Source organism: Sapajus apella, unplaced genomic scaffold, assembly GCF_009761245.1.
Source record: "Sapajus apella isolate SASKATOON/1434 unplaced genomic scaffold, GSC_monkey_1.0 scaffold41, whole genome shotgun sequence".
NCBI classification, from domain to species: Eukaryota; Metazoa; Chordata; class Mammalia; order Primates; family Cebidae; genus Sapajus; species Sapajus apella.
In genome coordinates, this window is record NW_022436981.1 from 11,673,290 (window position 1) to 11,696,452 (window position 23,163).

Here is a 23,163-nt window from a genome sequence, read left to right on the forward strand (position 1 = left end):
TTCATGATTCTCAATTGAAAATCCTACTTATTTGAGGTAAATTGACCTGTTTGTTATATTTTATATACATATATGTGATTATAAAATTCATCTGTAGAGTATTTAAAACAAACTGACATTCTGTTACTGTTTCCTGAGTGTATTAACTAATATTTTTTAAATCATGCTGCTATATACTTACTCTTTTTTTGTGTGTGAAAGATAGTTTTACTCTAGAAGCTGTTTCAAAGTGTTTCTATGTGTGTTTCACTGCACTTTTTGTTTTCTCCTGTTTTGAATATAGTCAGACAGTTGGAAGATGGTGAGCCCCCAAAGGGCTTTTGATACATTAAAGGCCTATTTATTGAAGACCTATTATTTTCTGGCTTTCTTCCTGCACCCAACATTGAAAAATTTTCAGCATTTGCTCTTTTCTTTTAAAAGAATTTCCAAGTAAAAAAACTCAAAGAAATGCAAGGTAAATTTGATGAAAAGGAAAATAAGAAGAATGATTATAATTTTACTACCAGTAAAAATATCAATTGATTTCTTTGAACAGAAAAGAAAAGCTTCTTATGGGTAAAATTTATAATAACTTCTTCAAAAATAGACTAGCATGGACTCTATGAGACCATGCTATTCTTTTTCATGCTTATTTTCTCTTTGCATCTTGCTGTATTATCTCTTTAGGTAAAAGTCAAGTTAGCCCACTTTTTTTTTAAATTACAAACAATTATTTTCAGAAATTGTAATGAGTATAAAAGATTTATTAAAATTGGTGTGGAATAGGTAAATCTTATCCTGATCTCTTTTGATGTTTGACTAATGTTTCAATTGGTAACATTATTTTATAGACTGATAGGAAGAAATAGACAAAAGCTGTGTGATATTGAAGAATTTATGATGTGCTTTCATGGGTTGTTTCTTGTCTTTTTCCTTCTAGTGTGGTACTAAGCTGAGCACAGGGCTCTTTTTGAAATCAAAGAGCTTTAGATTTAGGTCAGCTTTACTCACTCCCAGATTCTGAAATAATAGGGGTCCTATGATACAGATGGCCATCTAATTAAAACATGAATTCTTGAAGGATATTAGTTTAAAGTCTGAGCCCTACTGTCCTTTGATGTTAAAATGAAATGGATTAACCATAGTATGCTGAGCTAAATTCAGATGTAAAGTGTGTTTGATGTTTCTTTTTCATAGATAAAATTTTAAGGTTCTGAATGTACTTGCATTTGTATGATATAATTACTATGATATGTTATAAAATACTATTTCACATTATAATCATGGCCTTAGACAGGATGGGTGTTTGAATGCTGCTCAGCCTGTTTTTTTTTTTTTTTTTAAAGGCAAGGTCCCATTGTGTCACCCAAGCTGCAGTGCAGTGGTGCAGTCTTGGCTCACTGCAACCTCTGCCTCCTGGGTTCAAATGATTCTCCTCCCTCAGCCTCCCAAGTAGCTGGGATTATAGGTGTGTGCCACCATGCCTGGCTAATTTTTATATTTTTAGTAGAGACAGGGTTTCACCATGTTGGCCAGACTGGTTTTGAACTTCTGACCACAAGTAATCGCCTGCCTTGGCATCTTAAAGTGCTGGGATTACAGGCGTGAGCCACCATGCCCAGCCTACTTTTTGATCAACATCTATATTGTCTGAGCCTTTTTTTTCCCTTGAAAAAGACTGGATATTATAAAATTCACCCATGGAGTTGTGTCTGGGTCCCCAATCTGTTTTGCCTTCATTTATAAAAGAATTTAAATTTTTATCCTAGTGAGTTATCACGGGGTTCCATATGGAAATTGGGATGAACATTACATCAAAGCCTCATATCGTCTGCTACTTACTGAAGATAGTCTGAAGATTAGTCTGAATTATAGAGTCTCTGTTGATGGGCCTGCCCTGGGCTTAAAGCTGTTTGGACACATAGCTTGTTTAGGGAACAGGTTGAGAGCTATTTGATATTTCATAAAAGTTTATAGATGGTTTTTTATTCATGGAAGTCTCCTTCCTTTAAGGCACAAAAACCTTCCCAAATACATCACTCTGAAAACTTAGGGGCAGCAGTCTGTATGTGACTTTCTCCACTTCTGCAGAACCACATGCAATTTGCAAAATGAACAATATGGAATGTGTCTGCATGAGCTAAAATAGTTAATCTGGGTTCAAAGAAGTTCCTTTGATAAATATGTATTGAGTACCTGATAGGTGTGCTTTTCAAAGCTGTGAGGATATTGCAATGAATCAAATATGCAATGATGCTTGTTTAAAGACAGTTCATATTCTTTGGTGGAAGAGAAACAATCAACAATAGCCCCTTCAAATAAGTAAATTATCTTGTGTGTTAGAAGGTTGTATATGTCATGGAGAACAGCAAAGCCCTGATTCTCAAGGGAAATAGAGAAGGGATGGTGTCACAAGTTATGCTGGGTTATTGGGATAGGTGATACTCCTTTAGAGAGTATAGTGAGGAAAATACTCTGAGATCACAGAGTGCTTGATAGGTACAAAGAATATATTCTCAGCTAGTGGTGAGGAACAGGATGTTGAGGTTGTCAGAGGGAGATGTAACTGGGAGCCGGATCCTGTAGGAGGGTCTTGTGGGCCACTCTTTAATCTTTGATTTTTACTTTAAGTAAGACAGTAAGTCTTTGGAGAGTTTCAAACTGATAAGTGACACAGTTTTAACTATCTGACTGCTAGATAAGAATAGACCATGAGGGGGTGAAAGTTTAAGTTTAAGCTGGGAGAACTTAGAAGCCTATTGCTACAATCTAGGTGAGTGACGTTGGTGACTATGGTCAAGTTATAGCAATGAAGGTGAAGATAAGATTTCCATTATGTTTTGTAGGAAGAATAACAAACATTCACCAAACATCAGAGCTATTATGTGAAATGGGGAAAAAAAAAACAGCTGAAACTAGCCTTATGTGCCTTCTTAATTTTGTTTTTTTTTCTTTTTATCTCACTGTCATTGACTCTACTCCCTTCACAAAGTTGTTGGGAATCCTCGAGTTTCCAGGATTCTTTCTTCTTTGCTGTCGGTCACTTCGACCTCTATGCTAACCAGTTCTGTGTGCCACTCCCTGAGCTTCTCTCCAGCTAGCCTCTCCGAATTGATCCTAGAAATGGTACACACTCAGGTGTCAATGATGGACGAAAGCTGCTCTTCCCCTCCAGCCCCGTACTCCCTGGGGAGATTTGTATTTTGAGGGGAGTGCGCAATGTAACTCAAACAACAGAATTGTCAAAGTTAAAAACAGGGATCAAGATAATGCAGCGGATGTTTTAGGTTCACATCATGAAGAAAGAGGACTTCAAAAATATGTGTTAGAAATGTTCTCAGGGTATGCTTGGAGTGGTGGAAGAGGATCTTTAATCAGCCAGGCTTGTCTAGGACTGGAACCATAGACAAAGAACTTAACATTTGTGTTTTTGTAATGTCTTTGAATCTTATTGTAATTTTCATTTAGATATTTCAAATCAACAAATATTTGCTGAACATCTCTTCTCTGCCAGGTTTGTATTAGGTGTTGAAAATAAAAGGAGAAATAATATAAAATCTCTCCTCTAAAAGGTCTAGCAGGCAGATAGGGATGGCAAAATAGAATGAAATAAAATTGTACATTTAGGGTGTTAGAGAAACGAAAAGATAGATCAGGGATGTAAGGGTCCTGGGAAGTTTTCTCAGTTGGTACCTTGCCCATCTGCCTTACCAGACAGTTTTTAACAGCTCTGTCCTTCACCTCTAGCTTTTGCATTAACAGGATCGTTATAGATTGTGCTCTGCTGGTAATCCAGCTATAAGGATGTGTCTGGGCAATCTCCTGTGAATTGTATCAGAGCTTGGGTTGTGCTTTCGTCTCGGGACTGATGTCAGGGAGATTCTGACTCAGGCAAGGCAGACATGGTCACCGAGAAGCAAAAAGTGTACATGTAGAGTGATGCGCTCATATCCACCCAGGAATGCTCTGGAAGCAGTTGAACACGGTGGTAAAGAAGTTCTTCGCCAGGGTTTCCTTATCCTGTTGTTTATATAATCCAAGTTTCTTTCATTTACTGCAGCAGTCTCCAACCTTTTTGGCACCGGGGGCCAGTTTCATGGAAGACAGTTTTTCCATGGGTTGGGGGGTTGGGATGGTTTTGGGATGAAACTGTTCCACTTCAGATCATCAAGCATTAGATTCTCATAAGGAACACGCAACCTGGATCCTTTGTCTGCGTGGTTCACAATAGGGTTTGCATTCCTATGAGAATCTAATGCTGCTGCTGAACTCATAGGAGATGGCGCTTAGGTGGTCATGCATACTCACCTGCTGTTCACTTCTTGCTGTTTGGCCCAATTCTTGACAGGTACCAGTCTGTGCTCTGGGGGTTAGGGGCCCTGATTTATTGCACTTAAAGTGTAACTATCAGTCCAAATCCCTGATTCCCAAGGCAACTAACATAGTTCACTTTGTGACCTCATGGATCTTTATTACTAGAGCCTGTGGTGGAATTTTAGGCATCAGCAGTAGGATGTATGACCATGGAGGAAAATATTTTCTGAAGGGGCAGAATGTGTTTTTGCTTCTCTAACCTTCAAACCCAGCATTTTATTGCAGCTAGCAACTAGCATTGCCTAGATTAGCTCTGGTAAACATAAGTAATAAAGTGCCATTTTGTTTACCAAGTCCAAACTTTGCCCTGCACCATGCGGAGGATATTTAAGAAATACTTATTGAATGTTAACTGAAAGCATAGATCACAAATTGGAGAGAATCAATAGGTATTACTGCATTGTTTGCCAGATTTCAGGTTTAGGCTGGTCATTCTTGCCTTCTCTGATTAGCTAATGTTTGTTCTAACCCTGTAATTCCATATACTATAATTCAAGTTATCTAAAATTAGAATGATTAATAATTTTAAACCAAAAAGGAAAATGAATGAATTTGGTTTAGCACCTGGAACCCTTGGAATGCTTAAAAGGAACTATGTTCCAAATTAGAATAAAAAATTTATATTTAGCTTGAGTATATATTGTTAAGAGAAACTAGAGGAAGGACAGTGGACTCAAAATGTATCTTTTATGGCAACAAATGGGATTCCTAGATTGAAAAGAGAAGGATATGTACATTTTAGAGGAATAGTGCATGTCATGTAGTAGGTACTCAATAAATATTTCTTGGCCAGGCATGGGGGCTTACGCCTGTAATCCCAGCACTTTGGGAGGCTAAGGCAGGAGGATAGCTTAAACCTAAGAATTAAAGACAAATCTGAACACCATGGTAAGAACCCATCTCTACAAAAAAAAAAAAAAAATGAAAATAAATTAGCTGGATATGGTGCCACATGCCTGTACTACCAGATGCTCTGGAGGCTGAGGTGGAAGAATTACTTGAGCTCAGGAGGTAGAGGCTGCAGTAGGTCATGATTGTACCATGGCTCTCTGGCCTAGGCAACAGAGAAGGACATGGTTTCAAAAAAAAAAAAAAAAAAAAAAAGAGAAAGAAAATATTTCATGAATGAATACATTAGTTGAACATTTCATATTCAAATAGATTTACAGGATCAGTTAATGTCCACCAAATTGGAAGAACCCAGTGACAGGAGCTCCCAGTCCTTAGTATATGACTTGAGTGAAGATAAAAATGACACACCTAACAAAATGTTTCATGAAATAATCTAAAAATTCTTATCTTTATTGCTTACAATGACAAACCCAATCTAATCAGATAAAACTTGATAAAGATAATGCCTACAGCCCTATTTTTGGGTCTAAAAAGGTATAAATAAGCATATTTATAGGATGTAGCTATTGGCAAATGTTTTGAAAAATGATGAAAGAATTAGGAATTTAGGTGATAAGCCTACTCAGTATCATCCAACAATATGAAGTAACTCCAGCCTCCATTCTTGCATATTTTTAAACTCTCCACAAGAACTAAGGAGATGATCCCAATTATTATCTTCATTACATTAATTGAGTTTATCGTCAATATCATGGAGGTGATGACTATATTTTACTATGTGCTAAAAACACCTCTAGTTAATCACATTTTATAATTTTAAGGAATATCAGAGGAGAGCAATGAGGGTGGTAGAATTCTGCACTTGAGTATCAGGGAGTTGGTGAAGGCAGCAATATAATTATCATGCAGAAGGGAGCTTTTGACATGAGTCATGATTTCAAGTGCGGGGAAATAGTACTAATGAGATAAGTTAGCAGGAAGCATATTTTGGCTCAATGTAGGGGAGAATTTTGTACTAATTCTAACAATTAGACCTGAATGTGTTGCCTTAGGAGGCAAGCAACTATTCATTTGGCTACTAAACAGAACAGGGATTCATGTCTCAGATGGGGAGGTTGAACCAATGACCTTCAATATCACTTCTTATTGTAAGATTCTGTGATATTTTGTGTGCAATAACAAGACATGTCTCTGTACAGGCTTTCCCAGCTATATTCCTTAGGGAAGTTGAGGATAGGAGAACAAACATTGTAAATGATTACGCATCCTGAAGGAAGAGGCAAGGGCATTTGTAGATATGTGCATTGTTGTTGGGTTAGAGTGGGCGTGTCCAAAGTTCAGCTATGACTTACATGTACTAGTTGGTCACCTTCAATTAGTTATTTTAAGATAGTATCTACCTAATAGCTTTGTAGTGATGAGTGAGCTAATTCATATAAAGCTTTTAGAATTGTACCTGGCTCATAGCGATTGTTAGATATTGTTATTATTATGATTGCAACCAAAATTAATGATTCATAAAACCATCGTAGAGTGAGGTGGTGTATTTTATTCTGCATTACATGTATGCTTATGTATTCTTTGGAATAAAATGTTATAGAGAAAGCATGTATGTTGGACACAGGCAGGCGTGGTCTTGGACAAGTCGTTTGACCTCTGCTTTTCTTAGTAACTCTCTAGTTATAGGGCTGCTGTAAAATTAAGTGAGTAATAGTAATAAATGTCAGCATAGTAATAAATGTCAGCCCATGGAAAGATAGTATTTCAATTTCAATCCTTATTCAAATATATTGTTATCTAGAGACCACAGCAGTACAGGGTCGATTTAGTAACTTAGGGCTTGAAGCAACCTGAAACATCTTCCAGCAATTGCCCCTCATGTAGGAGATGGGAGTGTAGGTTCCTTCAGAGTTGAGAGACTTGCAGAAAGCCACATAGCTTCTTCCTATGAGGGAGAAGAGCTGTATGGTAGAGGGAAAGTAGAAGATAAGTAAACATTCAGAGTACAGTCTTTTGGGAAAAAGTGTGTAACTTCTGAGCTCTTGTTCATGTTTTACTGTGTGTGTGTTTGTGAATGAATATGTGTGTGTCTGTATGTGAGTACATATGTATAGAGGTATATATTCCTGTGTATGAATGAGATTCTGTAAGTGAGCATGTGTTTGTAAATAGGAATAAGTAGGAATTGTTAGTGACTGATTATCTGACTGGGTTACTTTCTTTCTTTCTTTCTTTTTTTTTTTTGAGACGGAGTCTTGCTCTGTTGCCCAGACTGGAAGTGCAGTGGCTTTGGCTTACTGAAACCTTTGCCTCCTGGGTTTAAGAGATTCTTCTGCCTCAGCCTCCCAAGTAGCTGGAACTACAAGTGTACGCCACCACGCCCAGCTAATTTTTGTATTTTTAGTAGAGATGGGGTTTTGCCATATTGGCTAGGCTGGTCTCAAACTCCTGACCTTGTGATCCGCTTGCCTTGGCCTCCCAAAGTGCTGGGATCACAAGCGTGAGCCACTGCACCCAGCCTGCTAGTGGGACTTTCTATGTCACTTTTTGAAATGCAGTCCTTGGGTTGCTAATTCCTTTTCACTATCTGTAATGCAAGAAAAGAAATAAAACAGTAAAAAAAAAAAAAAAGAAAGAATGCGTTCTGCTGTTAGCTGGATGTTGACTTTCTGTTGGGCCTGACACTTTGATTCCTAACGACTTCAACTTTTTCCTAAGGAAAAAGAAGGTTCTAGCATCTTATCTTCACAACCCCTTTTAAAGAAAGTTTCCTTCAATTACATGTTTAAAACCCAAGTTTCAAATTTATTTGATGGCACTGTCTTCTGCAGACACTTTGGTTTGCTTTTAAAGACACTAAGATAGCCTGGAGCTCCATGCCAATTTCCTCACTGGTTCTGGCCACTGGGGAAATTACCTGAGGCAAGGGCATCTGAAGTGACAGGAGCCTTGAACTGCGTTAAGCAACTGGAGACTCAGAGCAGTATCGAAACTGAGTTTTTGATTATGCATTTTTATCCTGATTTCTACAGCTTCCTCATGCTTGCCCCCTCCCCCAAATATTCTACAACACTGAACTATACTATTCTGAGTCATACTTAACACTTAGGAAGTTTTAGCATTTGCTTCATTAACATAATTATTAGAAAGTGCAGATGAGATTTAAAAAAGTAGTTTAAGATCCAGAGGATGTGCTTTTTGCTTTTCTTTAGAGAGTTACATTGCTGATATTATTTATGTTCAAATTATTGACTACTTTGCTGCTTGTATAAAAAATGGCTGCTAAATTTTATGTTTTTTGATCTTTGTGGATGCAAGAAAATGATCAAGAGCTCAATTACACTTATTGGCATAATATTTGTTAATTGTGACACTCTAAAAAAGAAACATTCCTTTGAGGATTAAGCAGAACCACGCCCTGTCCTCATGTATAGAATAATACGCCTGAGGGTATGCTGCTAATGAAACATTTATGTATAACTTTGTGTAAAGGAAGTTTTTAAGCTCTGAAACTGAGCAGCATGTAATTGCCTGTAATCTCTAGGCTGATATTTTACTGTGGCATTTCTTTGCTTCTCACTCTAATATTAACATGGTAAACTAATTTTTTTCTGTCAGAAACTAGTTGTTCAGCATAATAACCCTTTTATTCATTTGATAATGTGTCATTTAACTTGGTAGAACTGTCTGAAAATTATGCCATATTCCTTTCCATTTTCATCTCTACTCTTGCTTTCTGGTTGTCCATTCTAGCAATACAAGACCAAGTCAAGCTACAAGGATTTTGCAGCAATCCCTACAAACACATTGCTTTTGGAACAGAAGGTCAGTGTTGGCTCAAAACAGTGAATTTTACATTTCTAATGTGATTTTTAAAATGTTTCTAAAATTTCTGTTGGGAAGATTTCTGTTTTAAAGTTCTGCCTTTACTAAAATAACATTCTGCTCTTAGTTTAGGATGATGTGATGAAAACATTTTGGTGAATATAATTGGAGACATTACTGGTTATCACTAGAGGCTGAATAGGAGCCTAGAGATGTTTAGTCCACTGTCAAACAGCTTTGGGAAACGATTCAGATTTAGATAGATCCCTGTTCTTTGGAATTTAAAATAATTATTACATTCAAGAACTTTCATATCTATCCATATTGATCGAAAGAATTGAGGTGAAATGGAATTATTTGTGAACAATTGGCCACATTGGTTGTTGACTGGTCAAAACTTGGTGACTAAGCAGTAGCTTCCACCATTGTACTATACCAATACCCAGATGTTATAGCTGAGTTTTCAACTTAGCCTCATAGATTTTCGTTGTGGAATAAACCTCTTCATCCATTCTTGCCAGCCAGTGATCCTTCTTTTACAAATGGAAGGGAAGATTAGATAACTCTCAATGACCCAACTGCTTTCACATGGCTCCAGGAGATTTTTGCTTTGCTATTAAGGATCATTAATAATAAAATTACAGGTTGTTACATAAGTAGGTACATTAAATTAAATCCTCTTGTTTAATAAAGATATTATGCATGTTTAAAATGAAAGTAAAATAGAGCACTGATATCAGAATCAAAGTGAAATGAGCTACCAAGACTGTGAAATTATTCACTTCATATATTATGTTTATAATTATGTATTTAGTCAATTCATTTCTCAGTGTACTGAATCCTTTTTTTTTTCTGTGTAATTATAATGTTTCAAAGACTGTTATTATCATTTATCAAAGTGTTGTTTGTCAACCAGGTGGTATTTTGGTCACTGGTTTATAAATCTACATTCTTATTCTATTAGCATGATCTGGAGAATAAAACCTTTGTATGATCTCTTGTCTAATAAGTAGAAATTGTTATTGTTAGTGGAATAAGTAATGGACATTACTACTAGACTAGTTACTACCAGTAATTGGTGGACATTAATTTCAAATTATACACAGGTGGTGTCCAATTTGTGTTCTGTATATGTAAGTGCTTTGAACTGGTGGTTTACTAGGCTGCAGGAAAATCTGCAGCTTTTTCTCTAGTATCACTCCTGAATTTCTGCACCTTATTGCCTGTTAAAAATGAGATAGGACTAAAACATGAATTTCAGGAGACTTCAGGAAGATGTAGAAAGGGACACTTTCCCATTGTCCCTTATTTCACACGCTAGGGCCATAATGGTGGGAGATGGTGGCAGGGTTCCCACACGACAGACTCTCTGCCTATTTTGGATGGCAATTTCTGGAACCTGGTCACAAGTGTGTGCTTTCACAGATACAGAAGAATCACTGTCCATCAGCAGTGAGGCAAAGAGGAGATGAGGAGCCTGCTCTCATCTTTGTCCTTCTCTTATGCTTGTCTTACCTCGTCTAGGCACATTCTCCTGGAACTATGTGTGGCTACTATGTTAATTTCCTATTTAGAAAAATGACAGCTAATTCTTTCTGAAAATCTTTTATGCGATAAGACTAGATGTCAGTACTGTTTCCAGAGTCTCTCCATTATGATTGTTTCCAAAATTCTCTTCCAATTAACTGAATTATAGAGTTTATAATATATTCATTAGTCAATAAAAATGAAGAATCATTGATTTCCAATTTCATTAAAACCCATTTCATAAATATGTATGGTGGTATTGATATGTATTTAGCCTATTACACAAGTTCATATGCGAATGGCTTTATGTTTTTAATTTTAAATAAAACATCCTGTAGGAAAATTATTACTTCTATTTTTCATACAAAAAGTATAAGTATGATATCTAAATTTAAAATAATGTTATTGTAGAGAGTGTTGGATTATTGTATTAGTACTAGCAGAGCTTATTGTCTCTTGGCCACTATAAATTGGTTTTGGACCATAAATATTTAACTCTTTCAAAGGTCACAGATGTGATGTGAATTTTTTTTTTCTTTAGGTCCTTTAAATTATTCCACATATTTTCTGCTGGCTTTCCCGTTATGTGTTCCTCAATAAGAAATTTTACTATTTAAGAATTTTAAAATATCAAAGTCTTATCTAAAGTTTTTATGAGTTACCTCCATTTTCAATAATACTTCTTGAGTGATGTTGTATTGCTTCTTTTAGTATTATAGTTTTAAAATATAAATCTGGTAATTTAGTCCTTTATTCCCATCTGCTTATACAATAGACTTTATCTTATGCCATTGATATCAAAGAGATTTATTTCTGAATTGAGTGGGAAAATTAGGACTATACTCTTCAAGAACTCATCTATTTCTGGAAGAATAAAAATATTGGAATCTTTTAAATCATAGAAACTGATCTGAGATCCCTTTGATATCACACAGAACACCACAATTCAGGGATAGGATAATGCTGTAGACTCATTATAATACTTGGGTAGGTTCCATGCTGTGGAATGCCTTGAAGCTGAAGCTAACAAAAATAATTCATGGTCTTAGCATTTCAACAATTAATTATCCCTCCAACCAGATTATACCCGTGGTGGGTATTTTATGCCACATTTTGTTCTACAGCATATAGTATAATTAATGAGAAACCAGATTTACTTTTTAAAATATGCTATTTTTTAAAGCAAGATTTTCTCCAAATTGAAATACAGGCATCCCTTGCAATGAGACATTAAGCTCTCAATGAATTACTGGATTGGTTTCAGCTTTAATCACCCCTGGATGAGGCCCATCATTTTTAAAAGAGTACACTTTGTTGGCAGGGAACAGGAGGTTTTGGGTTCCTCTATAATTTATTGTCTGCATCACAATTTAAATTTATAGCTTATTCCACATTTTATCATTTTTGTCCTGTGAACCTTTAGGAAGGAAGCATTTGTAGCTTAGGTTTTAAATAAGGAGTTATAGGGAGAGATAAATGTAAGGTGTGATTTTTATTGTGTTGGCTTCATCAGGGTCTTTGGCTTAATTTCCTGCCAACAATCATCGTCTCCAAGAATGACAGAAGGATGAAATACTAATGATTATAAAGTAATCAGGTGACTTTATATTGTGACTGTCCATAGACTTTATTACAATATGTTCAACAATGTACTGAGGTCTATAGATAAAATAACTTTGATATGGACTTTATTTTTAGTCTTTGTATTAGTCTGTTTTTACTCTGCTGATAAAGAGGTTTAATTGGGCTTAACAGTTCCACATGGCTGGGGACATCAGAATCATGGTGGGAGGTGAAAGACACTTCTTACATGGTGGCAGCAAGAGAAAATGAGGAAGAAGCAAAAGCAGAAACCCCTGATAAACCCATCAGATCTCTGAGACTTACTCATTATCATGAGGATAACATGGGAAAGACCAGGCCCCCATGATTCAATTACCTCTCCCTGGGTCCCTCCCACAACACATGGGAGTTCTGGGAGATACAACTCAAGTTGAGATTTGGGTGGGGACCATATCAGTCTTGATGTGCATATTGCTGTCTTTCTCAGAGAATGTTAAAGACTTCTCTTTCATTGACTAGTTTTTCTTCTTATCATCTGAGTCTGATAGCAATAGGCCAAAAGTTAAACAGTTAGGCACATATTAATATTCCAAGTAAATAGATTATTATTTTTATCATGCAGTTGTCTTAAGGAAGAGAGAATGAAGAAATATTTCCATAAAATCAAGTAATAGGCATCTTTATTGTCTTACCAATATTTTTCCATGAAAATATAAGTTTTTTCCTTGAAAGTAGTTTAAATTTTCTGTTTCCCTCCTTGTATTTCTGAGGATAAAATTAGGGCTGGGGCTAGGTTCAGTGTTCCTAATGAATTGCATTGCTATCTGCCATTTTCATGATATGTTTAATTCATAAGAAGTGTGTACTTGACAGAAGAATTCTGGAGCAGCTCAGCTGTATATGAAGCAAAAGATAATTACAGGTTTAATCCTTTAAATGAAAAGTGATAGGATAAACATATTTTTTTTTCTGGTGCAGGGAATATAAAATTAGTTACTTGAATAGCTAATAAAAATGATGGCATAAAAAGAGAAAGGCAAAATTTTGATATATCCTGTCAGCTGCCAAGTCTATTTATTCTAAGTTGCCTCTTTGATTTTTTTGTTTCATTTTTTTTGAGATGGGGTCTTGCTATTTTGCCCAGGCTAGATTTGAACTCCTAGCCTCAAGCAATCCTCTTGCCTCAGCCTCTTGAGTAGCTGGGACTACAGGTATGCACCACCATACCCAGCTTAGTTGCCTATTTAATTTTTTAAAGCATGAGTTGGTAGACTCCAATCTCATTAAACATATGTCCTTAGGTGAGAGTATTTTAAAATATCTTTATGTCTTGGCCAGATATGGTGGCTCACACCTGTAATCCCAGCACTTTGGGAGGCTGAAACGGGTGGATCACCTGAGGTCAGGAGTTCGGAACCAGCCTGGCCAACACGGTGAAACACTGTCTCTACTGGAAATACAAAAAAAAAAAAAAAAAAAATTACCTGGTTGTGGTGGCAGGAGGCTGTAATCCCAGCTACTCTGGAGGCTGAGGCAGGAGAATCACTTGAATCTGGGAGTCAGAGGTTGCAGTGAGCTGAGATTGTACCACTGCACTCCAGCCTGGGTGACAGTGAGACTCAGTCTCAAACAAACAAAAAAAATCCTTTTATGTCTTAAAAATTTAACGAAGCCTTACTACTAATTTAGCACATAATCTATATTAGAGAAACATTGCTTGATTTAGATTTTAATACAAGAGGCAAATGTGTTCCCAATTTCTTTAATAGTAGAGAAGAGTCCAGGACTCAAATCTATGGTAACTAGTTCTCAGGTAGTTGTCTAATATGTGCATAATTTTAAAAAAAACTTATCAAATTGCATTGAATTATGCATATTTATTGCTTTCTTTACCTATCTTGAACTTTTTGAGGAGATAGATATACTATATTCTTCATTAGATGTTCATTGAATAAAAGTTTAGTTTGGGGCCAGATAAGCCTCTAAAATTCCAATTTTATTCCACTGGATCTTAAGGCAAAGTTTTGCTCATAGGCATATAAAAATAAAGTAGACTATTGTATGCCAATCAAAACAACAATAGCAAAGATTCTTTCTTTAGGACAGAATAAGCCTCATCAATTCTACTTCCATGGAAAAGCTTATAGAATGGCCTTCTGCTAGAAGGGAAGTAAGCTGTCACCTTTCCAAGATTAGACAATACAGTCACAATGACTACCATATTGAATACTCTAGTGTATCAGACATTGAGCTGAGTGCGCCTTCATCTTCACAGCTCTGTGAAGAATTTGATGCCCAAAGAAGCCAAGTAAATTCCCTAAAGCATCAGGGTTACTAAGTTCCTAAATTGGACCTCAGAAGAGTTCCAATTGGCGCTCAGCCTTCCCTGTTTGCTACCCTGCAGTGATATCAGCTAGCTACAGTGAATTATTGAGCAAGGGATGCTGATATGGGATTCCTGCCTACAACATTTGTTTTCATTACTTGCTAAAATATATTGATATCTTCATTAAATGAGAGTAACAAGAATATTTTGTTTTTATGTGGAAAAATTAAAAGAAAATGGGAAATAATGTAGCTCTGAGATGATTTGAGAGAGTGATGGATTACAAACCAGCTCAACTTCTTGAACTACTGAAAGAGATGAAGCAAATTACAGTGAAGGAGGTACTGGCTGGAATAAAGAACACCCTTCTGACATCATTAATTAAATGAAAAAAAAGTGTAAATTCTCCTACTATTGAGCTTTGCTGGAATGGGTTTGAAACTGGCTGTAATGGTTTGCAAAAGCTCCCTTCCCTGTAGGAGGAACAAACATTTAACTTTCCAAAGCTCTTGGGAGTAAAATCACCAAGTAGAGTTCTTCAGTTCTTGAAATTTTTAAACCAATCATGTGAAAATATTTTACTGGCAAATATTCCTAGATCTTTAAAGAAACCCTATTTTTATATATCTGCAAGCTCCTTTGATTTGCAGTGTACTTTTTTCCAGTTTCTTCAGAGCTGAATGTAATTCAGACATGAATCCCCAACTAGACAATCAAAGTGAGATTTATTTTTCTACTAATATCTACATTCCTACAAATGGTTTTGTATTAGTCCGGTAAGTACTTTGTAGTTCTCAGGGGATTTATTCTACCAAAACCAGGCCATATTAGCAAAGTATAGGAGCATTTAGGGTTAACATAAATCATTTTTGGTGGTTGACTTGATCATTACTAAAATCTAATAACTCAGGCATGAAATTTTTGAAATTTAATCAAATAGTCTAGGCATAACAAAAAGTTTACAGATTCTGTTAGATCATTCTTCTGTTGGAGGCAGTTTACTTTCCAACTCCTAATTTTTAGAACTTAATCCTATATTTTAAGGGAACAGATTAGATAGACTCAATATATTTGACTAAAAAGTGTTTGCAGTTTCATCAGAGACACTTATAATTGGGAATACCTATTACAGTTTATTGGCATACTTTTACATAAGGACTTTGATTTACAATGCTTTTTCATAGTTCTTGGCTCTTAATTTTTATGTAGTGCTAAGTTCAGAAACTATTTTCTGCTATAAGATTTAGTGTCTTCAAAAGCTGGGTCCCAAAGTTGGCACTTTTGAGCAAACTGCAAACAATTCTAATGAAAGTATTTCTGATTATTTGTATTAGTTAAGAATTTTTTAAGATGAATGAGGTCAAAGAATATCCAATTTATGCCTCAATTTCTTTAGTCCAATTTGGTAGAAAATACACATTTTTAATAATAATTTATTAGATGCTATTTTAAGAGACTTTTATCCAAAACAAAAAAATCTAGAGAAATAGTATCATCGTGCTGGCTAACTTGTCAAAAAGCAACCTCTGGTCAGAATTCTTACTAATTGAGATTTAAGATATGTTTTTAAAATAAATTTTTGAACAATAGAAAAAGAAGCTACTTTTTATGGTTGCTAGAAAGAGTGTGTATCACAATGATATGTCTGACAAGTAACTCGGAGTCAATTACACAAAATCAATTATAGTAAATTTCATGACTATTTAAGTTCAAAATAAGCCCCCAATCCAATTTTTTATTTTTATTTTTATTTTTATTTATTTTTATTTTTTATTTTTTTTGAGACGGAGTTTCACTCTTGTTACCCAGGCTAGAGTGCAATGGCGCGATCTCGGCTCACTGCAACCTCCGCCTCCTGGGTTCAGGCAATTCTCCTGCCTCAGCCTCCTGAGTAGCTGGGATTACAGGCACGCACCACCATGCTCAGCTAATTTTTTGTATTTTTAGTAGAGATGGGGTTTCACCATGTTGACCAGGATGGTCTCGATCTCTTGATCTCGTGATCCACCTGCCTCGGCCACCCAAAGTGCTGGGATTACAGGCTTGAGCCACCGCGCCCGGCCATCAATCCAATTTTTAAAAAAAATAGTCTGAATATTCTTGTTGCTCTCAAAATTTCAGCATTACTGAGACCTAACATCAGTTATAGTCTAGTTTTCCATGGGACGTGAGTAGATAGTTTTGTCGATCTCTGGGTGAATTTCAGTATCACAAGTAACTAATAAAAGTTTTATTTTTGCCAGCAGTTTTCACAGACTAATTAAAATATTAATCTTAGTTGGTTTGGGTTTTAAGAAGGAATTAATCTCATTGCACTAACATTGGTTATATGCTCAAATCTTTCATGGTAAACAAATTTAACTGTAACATAGAAAAAGATATTTATTTGTTAATTAAATTACTCAAAGAGTTTAAGTCACTCATCTAGAGCATTTTACCAGAAAGTATTTAAATAACATTATTTCTATGATTCATTTATTAATTTAACTTAAGTTCATTTATATGCTGGTTTACCCAGTGATTCATCAAAAAGATCTTTACTGAGCACCTGTCATATTCTCTGTCCTGGACCTACAAAGATAAATATCTTTTCTGTAGTCTAATAGGGCGAATAGTCCAGTAGGGGAGAGATATAGTTTAAAAAGTAATTATGATACAATATGCTTAACATATGTGCAAAGTGATATGGTTCCCCAAACAGGGAATGACTCACTTTGCCTAGTGTGAGGCCAAGAAAGACGTTATAAAGGAGTTTGATTTGGATCTTCAGGATGAATAGGAATTCTCTAAGCGAACTGAGAGTGGATCTAGGGAGAGTTAATGACATGTAGTTCCAAAGATCACCACAAGTTCAAAGAACTCAAAAGGTTCTTTTTGGGTGGGGGCAGCCTGAGAGTGAGGAGCATATGAAAGGCATTGTTGGAATGCTGAGCAAGAGCCAGAACAAAATTCCCTCCTGAGGAGCTGGTTGTTAGTCCTGGTCTTTAATTTCTGACATTTTTCATCTTCATAATTATCACTATAGTAGAGGTCACATGTGGTGTGTGTAAGGCCTAAAATTAAGGCCCAATATTGTGCGCTACCTTGATGTCTGCTATATGTGAGAGAGCCTCAAATGGCCTAATTGCAAGTTATCTCCTTTGCTCCTCTCCTGCAGATAAGGTTTCTAGCCGAACAGCCCTCCTTATCTAAATGACCAGGTGCAATTCCTGAGTATGCCTTAGTAATAGGATCCAGTTCAAACAAACCAATCATATCCTTTGGTGGAACCAGGGGCACATTACTCTCCGGATACCCACAACCCCTGATTGTTCCTTATTGCATCCTCCGTATGGCCCTGCATGGTATGTGGTGTGCCCCTTCCCTGGACTGTGAGCATATGTGACTAATAAACTGTTGTGGCTTTTATCTGTACAGTATCAGGAATTATGTAACCACCTATTTCTGTAATACAAGGAAAGGAACCTCTACCCTATGAACAAGGTGAACAGGAGGAGATTGAAACACCATCCAGGGAAATATTAAACCATCAGAACACCAGTGAAGAGTTATATTGATGAAAATTTCAGTTCCTTGCCAATCATTTCTCATGATTACTCATAATTTTAAAGAATGAAGAAAGCAAGCATAAAATAGATTTTTGTTATGGTAAGAAAGAAGCAATCTTAAGTGTTTTTATTAGGTTATCATAACCAGTCTTTCAAATTTTTTGATTTAACACAGAGAAGTGGACTTTGAAAACAAAAATTTCCAGACAATATATGAGTGATTAAAACATGGGGATGGTAAAATTTCATCTTTTAAAGTCACTTTTCTGAATTCTTAGCGGCATATCCCATGCCAAAATGGCAAGTCTACCATCTGGACCTGGTAACCCTTGTCAAGGCTAATTCTTCTGGATAGAGATCCCTGACTGTTAGAAAGAGGAAAATAGATTTTGATGAACAATGGATTCCATGGTTTCATGGCTGGCATAACACTTTCTGTCAGGATATGTCTACCTCAGAATGGGAATAAAGAAATGAGCAATAGGAGGTAAATCTAAGAGGACAGGGCAGCCTGTAATCTAAAAAGTTATATAATACATGACGATAGAGAACTGAGTGTTTTATTTGTCTGTTTACAAATCTACCAGAACATATATATTCAAGTGATGATATCTCTCTTGAAAGTAACTGCCTTGTGCCTATAATGGCTCATTGCATTTTTGGTAACTTCTTTTGTAACTGTCTTCAGAACTCATGGCATATATTTTTTGTGTAACCTTTCTGGTGGTACATTTTCAAACTTTGAAAGTGTATTGAAACTATATTGCTTGAAAAACTTCCTGTTGTAAAATGCCTAGAATTGAGGATCAATTTAAAAATTGTATTAAAAAACAGGTCAAACCACATGAGATTGCCATCTTGGCAAATAATTTTCAGTTGAATACTGACAATTCTGTGTGTGTTCAACCCAGTATAAAGCTGAGCTTATTAAAAAAAAGAGTGGGGGAAATCCCCAAGGGTCAAATACTAAAAGCAGGCTGAAATTCAGAACATTTATCATGGTGCTGGTGCTTTGGTAATATAGAGAACTAGAATTGCATCACAATTAAAAAGTCAAGAGTTTTGAATGGTTACACTCTCAGTTGCAAGAAGAATGAGAAAAAACATTTTCAAAGGGAAATGACATCCCCCTTTTTAATTTTTTAGAGACAGGGTCTTATTCCGTTGCCCAGGCTGGAGTACAGTGGTGTGATCAAGGCTCACTGCCGACTTGATCTCCTAGGTTCAACCATCCTTCTATGTTAGTCTCTCAAGTTTCTGGAACTACAGGTGTATTTCATCACACTCAGCTAATTTTTAAAATTTTTTATAGAGATGGGATCTTACTATGTTGCCCAGGCTGGTCTTGAGCTCCTAGGCTCAAGTGAACCTTCTGCCTCAGCCTCTCAAAGGGCTAGGATTACAGGTGTGAGCCACTGTAAATGGCCATCACGTTTTCTAACATCAATCTAGGCTTAGAGTAGGAAAAAAATAACCTTTAGTCACAAGCCTACCCTGAGACAGGGTTTGAGATTGAATTTATGCAATCTCTGTATACAGAAAATATGTGTTGAAAATTGAAATTAAAATTAATTTTAAATTAGCTTACCTTATCCTGCTTCTGCAAATGGGGGAATAGCTTGTATTGGACCAACTCTTTTACAGATAACAACGATAAACTCTGGATAAGAATATAAAAAAGAACGGCCTGAAGATACTGAAACATGGCCAAGGCAGGTAGAAACTGCAGTAGAGTCAATGCTCATAAGAAAAATATGGCACTAGGTTGGTCACCATATTTTATGCTTTTTCACTTTATGGGTTGTCCCTTGTCTGGTCACAATGCAGTAGTGAAATTCAGCAACAACCCTGCAGACTTATTAGATGAAGAAACAGAGAACATAATGTAAGGTTATACAGGAACTGGAAAGTAACGGGGGAGTCCAGGAAAAGAGAGTGCCAAAAGGAGCCATAAATGCAGTAGATAAACTCTGCCCAAATCGCTGGATGACTATTGAATGTGCCTATTAGGCCAGCTGAGGGGAAAACAATGGAATAGAGATTTTGGCTAGTTCACATAATTAGAGAGACAGAAAGTTTGGAGCCAAATTGACTGCATACACAAAAAGAACAAAGCTGGAGGCATCATGCTACCTGATTTCAAACTGTACTATAAGGCTACAGTAACCAAAGCAACATGATACCAGTACCAAAACAAAAATATTGACCAAGGGAACAGAACAGAGGCCTCAGAGATAACACCACACATTTACAACCATCTGATCTTTTTCAAACCTGACAAAAACAAGCAATGGGGAAGGATTCCCTACTTAATAATTGGTGTTGGGAAAACTGGCTAAAAATGTGCAGAGAATTGAAATTGGGCCCCTTCCTTACACCTTATACAAAAATTTACTCAAGATGAATTAAAGATTTAAACGTAAGACCTAAAACTATAAAACCCTAGAAGAAAACCTAGGCAATACTATTCAGGACATAAGCATGGGCAAAGACTTCATGACTAAAACACCAAAAGGAACGGTAACAAAAGCCAAAATTGACAAATGAGATTGAATTAAACTAAAGACCTCTGTGCAACAAAAGAAACTATCATCAGAATGAACAGCCAACTTACAGAATGGGAGAAAATTTTTGCAATCTACCCATCTTACAAAAGTCTAATATCCAGAATCTACAAATAACTTAAACAAATTTAAAAGAAAAAAACATCAAAAAGTGGGCAAAGGATATGAAAAGATACCTTTCAAAAGACATTTATGCAGCCAACAAACATATGAAAAAAAGCTCATCATCACTGGTCATTAGAGAAATGCAAATCAAAACCACAATGAGATACCATCTCATGTCAATTAGAATGGTGATCATTAAAATGTCAGGAAACAACAGATGCTGGAGAGGATGTGGAGAAATAGGAACACTTTTACACTGTTGGTGGGAGTGTAAGTTCAACCACTGTGGAAGACAATGTGGAAATTACTCAAGCACCTAGAACCAGAAATACCATTTGACCCAGCAATCCCATTACTGGGTATAGAAACTAAAGGATTATAAATGATTTCACTATAAAGACACAAGCGCACGTATGTTTATTGCAGCAGTATTCATAATAGCAAAGACTTGGAACCAACCCAAATGCCCATCAATGATAGACTGGATAAAGAAAATGTGGCACCTATACACCATGGAATACTAAGCAGCCATAAAAAAGGATGAGTTCATGTCCTTTGCAGGGACATGGATGAAGTTGGAAACCATCATTTTCAGCAAACTAACAGAGGAACAGAAAACCAAATGCCGCATGTTCTGGCTCATAAGTGAGAGTTGAACACATGGACATAGCGAGGGGAACGTCATGCACTGAGGCCTGTTGTGAGGTGGGGGCTAGAAGAGGGATAGTATTAGGAGAAATACCTGATATAGATGATGGGTTGATTGGTGCAGCTAACCACCATACGTGTATACCTATGTAACCTGCACATTCTGCACATGTGTTCCAGAACTTAAAGCATAATTAAAAAAAAAAATGCCAAGAACCTATCAATAAGTTGGATTTTGCCCTAGATATTAATTAGAAATAAACATAACTTTTAAAAACTGTTGATCTTTAGATGTTAGAACTCAAATTAGAAAAGTTAAGTGAAATTATTTTTTTAATCTTCAGATCTCCAGTGCTAGGTTAATAATTGAAAAAGATATAATACCACTGACTTGTTAAGAACAAATTCATGTATATAAATATGTATGGGGATCTTAAGAAGACACAACAGATTGCCAAGCAAAGCAGCTCTGGGTGCAGAGAGGTTAAAAGAGAAAAACAATAACAAAAAGTAAACTAATAAAGATAATATTCCTTAGAAGACCATAATAGAATCCATAGTCTTCCTAACATATAATTCAAAATATTCAGGATATAGGCCAAGCATGGTGGCTCACGCCTGTAATCACAGCACTTTGGGAGGCCGAGGTGGGCAGATCACCTGAGGTCAGGAGTTCAAGACCAGCCTGACCAACATGGAGAAACCCCGTTCCTACTAAAAATACAAAAAATTACCCGGCCGTGGTGGCGCATGCCGTAGTTTCAGCTACTCAGAAGAATGAGGCAGGAGAATCCCTTGAACCTGGGAGTGGAGGTTATGGTGAACCAAGATTGTGCCATTGCATTCCAGCCTGGGCTGGGCAACAAGAGCAAAACTCAGCTTCAAAAAACAAAAACAAAAACAAACCAGAGTGATGTAACTTATACTCAAGGGAAAATGTAATTAATAGAGATCAACCCAAAGATGCTCCAGATGTTGTAATTAACTGGTAAGGATTTTAAAGCAATTATTATAAATATGTTCTATATGTTTATTATGAGTATACTCATAATAAACTAACATATAGAAATTCTTAGCACAAAAATAGAAACTATAAAATGGAATCAAATGGCAATTCTAGAACTAAAAAAGACATTAGAGATAAAAAAATTACTGGATTGGTTTAAGAAAAAGTTGGAAATAACAGAAGAGTCAGTGAAATTGAAGATGAATTGATAGAAATCACCTAAGAGTTCCAGCGACCTGTGTGATAATATAGAAATGTAACTGAAGTCTCTGAGACTTCAGGAGAGTTGAGGGAGAATGGAGTGAAACAAATACTTAAACTGATAGCTGAAGTGTTTCCAAATTTGGTGAAAGATACAAATTTATTCTTTCAAGAAACCCAGATAATCCTAAGAATGTTTAATACAAAGAAATTTCACAAAACCATGCCTAGACGCCCCCAACTTGCAGCTGGGCGTGGTCACACCCATAATCCCAGCACTTTGGGAAGCTGAAAGTGGGGAGGATTGCTTGAAGTCATGAGTTCAAGACCACCTTACACAACGTAGTGAGACTCCCAGTTTTACCAAAAAATAAAAAATTAAAGAGAAGATCTTAAAGGCAATGGAGAAAAATTACATGCTACATACAGAAGAACAGCAAAATGATAATAACTAGCTAACTTCTTATCAGAAAGAATGAAGGCCAGAAGATAATGGAATGATACATTTAAAATGCTAAAAAAAAGTTTTTCAGGCTGAAGGGATACAATAGCAAATAGAAACTTAGAACCTCAGGGAGGAATGCAGAGGATGAGAATGATAAATATGTGGTCAACTGTAAAATATGATTTTATTACAATTTA

General features: G+C 36.2%; 1 protein-coding gene across 19 annotated transcripts in view; it reads left to right on the top strand.

Annotated features, from left to right (window-relative positions):
* Nucleotides 1-23,163, top strand: part of MLIP (muscular LMNA interacting protein) — a 271,628-nt gene that overhangs the window by 136,774 nt on the left and 111,691 nt on the right. For all 19 annotated transcript variants that reach the window (XR_004275622.1, XM_032299726.1, XM_032299718.1 and 16 more), the window contains one exon: nucleotides 8,962-9,033. Coding sequence is in view for 18 of the 19 variants with exons in the window: in XM_032299726.1 (XP_032155617.1) it covers nucleotides 8,962-9,033 (72 nt within the window). In the remaining variant the exon portion in view is untranslated. The remainder of the gene's footprint in view (nucleotides 1-8,961; nucleotides 9,034-23,163) is intronic.